Source organism: Chaetura pelagica, unplaced genomic scaffold (assembly GCF_000747805.2).
Source record: "Chaetura pelagica isolate M959 unplaced genomic scaffold, ChaPel_1.0 scaffold261, whole genome shotgun sequence".
In the NCBI taxonomy this organism is placed as follows: Eukaryota; Metazoa; Chordata; class Aves; order Apodiformes; family Apodidae; genus Chaetura; species Chaetura pelagica.
This window is the reverse complement of record NW_009952189.1, coordinates 1,110,029-1,114,204: the sequence shown is the minus strand read 5'-3', so window position 1 is coordinate 1,114,204 and position 4,176 is coordinate 1,110,029. Positions and strand designations below refer to the sequence as shown.

At 40.7% G+C, this 4,176-nt stretch overlaps 1 protein-coding gene across 1 annotated transcript in view; it reads left to right on the top strand.

The window, feature by feature from the left end:
- LGI2 (leucine-rich repeat LGI family, member 2) overlaps window positions 1–1,534 on the top strand; it is a gene marked incomplete at its 5' end in the record, with an annotated part of 16,610 nt that extends 15,076 nt beyond the window's left edge. Inside the window, one exon of the mRNA XM_010007295.1 lies at window positions 363–1,534. Within this exon, the coding sequence (XP_010005597.1) occupies window positions 363–1,180 (818 nt within the window). The remainder of the gene's footprint in view (window positions 1–362) is intronic.
- Window positions 1,535–4,176: the final 2,642 nt, after the last annotated feature.

The following is a 4,176-nucleotide window of genomic DNA, read 5'->3' as shown; positions in this document are numbered from 1 at the left end:
AACAGCTCTTGTTATTTCTGAATAATAAAGTTTGGCTTAAATAATTGTTTTGGATATTATGGGGCATGTGTTTGAACATATAGATAAAGTATTCCAGATTAAAAGGAATGAGCATTTTAGGGTCTATCATACTTGCACACCTTGAGGGGTGTGTCATTTCCAACATTTGAAATTATCTTTCCAGTTATTGGGGGGAAAAAAGCATGAAAAGCAGCTCTGATGGCATGTAGCAGAAGACAAAACTAAAAGATGGTTCAGACTTTTTGAAAAAGGAGGGGTGATTTGATAATCTCTCTGTGGTTTAAAGAGTACTTTGTAATATATGTGCTTTCTTTTTTTTTTCTTTTTCCTTTGGGCAATAGGTCAGTCCATAGTGGGATGTAAAGCCATTCTTGTTGGTGACCAAGTCTTTGTGGTGGTGGCACAGCTCTTTGGTGGCTCACACATTTACAAGTATGATGAAAGCTGGACAAAATTTGTCAAATTCCAGGACATCGAAGTGTCTCGCATTTCCAAGCCAAACGATATAGAGTTTTTTGAGATAGAAAGTGAAATGTTTTTTGTCATAGCAGATAGTTCTAAAGCAGGTTTGTCAACAGTGTACAAGTGGAATAACAAAGGATTTTACTCATACCAGTCCCTTCACGAGTGGTTCAGGGACACTGATGCTGAGTTTCTTGATATAGATGGGAAATCACATTTAATCCTCTCTAGCCGCTCGCAGGTTCCTATCATACTGCAGTGGAACAAAGCTTCCAAAAAGTTTGTCCCACACAGTGAAATCCCCAACATGGAAGATGTCTTGTCTGTGAAGAGTTTTAGGATGCAAGACAACCTGTACCTCACACTGACAAGATACATTGGTGACTCCAGAGTTATGAAATGGAATAGCAAACAGTTTGTGGAGATACAGGCTCTTCCATCCCGAGGAGCCATGACGCTGCAGCCTTTCTCCTTCAAGAACAACTACTACCTAGCCTTGGGCAGTGACTATACCTTTTCCCAGATTTACCAGTGGGATGGTGAAAAGATGATCTTCAGATTATTTAAAGAAATCTATGTGCAAGCACCACGGTCTTTCACAGCTGTGTCAACCGATCGAAGAGATTTTTTCTTTGCCTCTAGTTTTAAAGGAAACACTCAAATATTTGAACATATCATCATCGACCTGAGTTTATGAAAAGCTGCTGGAGTGAGATTCATGTAGAATGGCATTTATATACAAACAAAACAGGAAAAGACCTTTCAAAAAATAGGGTGCACCTATGAAGTATGATGACATTTTCTGAACTTTTCAAATTTGCATATTAATCAGGGATTGCATTTACTTGCTTACTGCATGACATGTCTATTTCATCCTTTTTCAGAGAGACTCTTCAATTTGAAGTCATTCACAGGAGACTGCACTGCATTAGGATTAATGTTGACATCTAAGAGAATGAGCTAAATTTTACCCAGAAACCTACCTTGAATTGAACATCTCATAAAGAAAGCAAAGAGCCATACAAAGCGTAGAAATTATCTTGACTCTTAAACTAACCTGTTAGTAGTTTATTTAAGATTACAGCTACTTCTTCGTGGTTGCTGATGAACTCTAAAGGTGACCAGTGGCATTCCAGAATACACTTTATTTTGGTTTCTTGAGGTCTGTCTGTAAAAATCTGTCTTTGTGGTTTACTGCAAGACTGAGGCATAATTTTAATTTATTGTAGATTAAAGGGAAAGTCAACATCTATTGCCATTTTTTCACATTAATCACTATTTCAGCAACAAATTGTGCTTAACAAATAGCCCAGCCCACAAAAAGGGTTATATGCTATAGGTCATCTGTACACCATGAGATGATTTATCCTCCAGTGTTCTTCCCTCAGCACAGCTCACAAGCAGTAAGTTTGGGTTTTGGTCGCCACAAGCTGTATCTGCAGAATCCTTCTGGGCTGAGGTTTAAATATGACCTCAGTGCCAGCAAACCTTCTGGAACCAAAGCAGCTGGAGGTGTTTCAGGCTGTAGCCAGCCTTTGCTCCAAGAAGGGTTTCCCCTTGGTAGCTCCAGGCTTTTGCCAAGTTGCCAAGCCATTAAAGGTTAGACAGGAGGATGTGAGCAGACCGTGCTGCCTTGGTGTTTTGGGTGGCTACAGACTAAGGCAGTCATTCTAAATAGGGCAGTCCTGGCATGCAGAGCCTCTGTCAGGGTGACAGGGACTGTTTTCCTGCAAAGGCTCTCCACTGTCCTTGTCCAACATAGTTGTCTATCAGAGGGCCTGTTTGTTCACTTAGATGGTATTTTTTGGTAAGTTTTCATACCACATACTGTATTGGGTTGTTTTATCATGTCTTGTTGCTGCATTGCTGCCGTGGATAATATGGAGGTTTTGCATAAAGCAGGCTAAGCAAAGGAAACTGTCCTTTATTCCTTCATACTCAGGGCTAGCTCACCATCTTTGTGCCAAGTGAGCTTCGTGATTTTACTTTGGACGTGAAACATGGTCTCTTGTCATAAACAGAGATGTTCCCACAGGCTTTCCAACATCCAAGATGTGAACAGTGCTGCAGAAGATGATTATTCATAAAGATTCCCTTGAGGAGTCAACCCACCAGTGACCTGGAACATCACAGCCTTACCCAGTGTTTGCTTCACTGCTATGAAATAAAATTATTACTGTCAGAGACATAACTGATCTTATTCTGCTTTTAAATGATGGGACTTCTTTTTTGCTAGAGGTGCTCAACCTGGTTTTATTTTTAGTTACTTGGGCAATTTAGCCCAGCCAGCCATCTGAATTACTACACGCTGCCTTCCAAATCCCAAATCTGTGCCAGTCCCATTGGTTCAATCAGACCAGTAGATGCAAACCAACCCTCTGCAGCATGTTTTAGCAATACCTCTCCAAGGATTAAGCTAACAAATCTGACAAAAATGAAGATGTTTCCTATGTCTGCCAGCAAATGCAATGTCTTATGATGTTCCCAGTTTACTTTTGAAGTGGGTATGGCTGGCAAGTGATGTTTCTTTAAACTGTGTTGTGGGAAGTCTCTTTGTTGTTTTTTTTTCATTTGTCTGGTGGAGGAAAAGAGCTCATGTATCCAATACCAGCGGATTGTACTGTTTCAAGAGCCAAGGGGATTTTGAGACTTGGCTATCATGTTGAAATAAATTAAAGTGGTCTCTGCAGAGACAGGCTTAATAAAGAGGATAAAGTGATCCATAGGAGTCTAGCTTGTTCATACAGGACAACAAGAAGAAAGTGAGTAAAATGAACTGTGTGCAGGCTGCTGCTTTTGCTGAGTATCTATGTTGATTGGTCAGAAAGCCCAGCTCAGCACCACTCCCAGCTTCAGGAGGAGACTGGAGCTGGAGGCTCAGGGAGGCCAGCTCACCTGTCCTGCTGAGTTAGTGCACGAGAGGTCAAGGCAGCTAAGAGGCAGAGCAAAAGAGCCCCAGCTGATAAACAAAAGGGGTTATGGAACATTTCTCAGGTTTAAACAGTGTCTCAAGAAGAGCATTGTTTTGCTCTTGCTGCTCCAAAGGAAAAGCTGCAGGATGCAGCCCTAACAACAGAAACCACAAAGCATCAAAAATACTTTCTGCATCTCCAAATACAACAGTTTTGTCTCCATAGCCTATATTCTCTAACAGAAATTGTTTTAAGTAATAAATAAACTATGCATATCCATAATTTACTACAACAGTTAGATCATCAGGACAGTGAGAAAGGATAACAGAACATGCCACCTGGTAGTTTTTATTATATCCTAAAATACATACAACTATGTAAAACACTGTAGTTTATATAAGCGTAGTTTTAATACAGTGTGCTAGATACAGGGGGAGCATTTTAAGGCTGTATATATATTGAGCTTTTTTTAGTAAAGAGGAGCTGATGCAGTCTGTGCTACTGACACCTCTATGTACTCTTTCAATGTACAAATAAAATGCAGCTAATGAGACTAATAGCAGTGCGTTGTGTGTGTTAAAAGATCCATGCTGTGATGATCCACACTGCCAGAGAGGTAGACAAACGGGCCCTTGTCCATTTATGATCCCGTTTGGCTTTTTCAAACGTGGAGGAAGCCGTGCTCAGCTTAGTTAAATTAAGTCTCTGTGCCCGAGGTATCTGGAACCGCCAAGGTTTTGCTTTCCCCCTCGCTTTTCCCTGACTTTCCCCTTCACTCTTT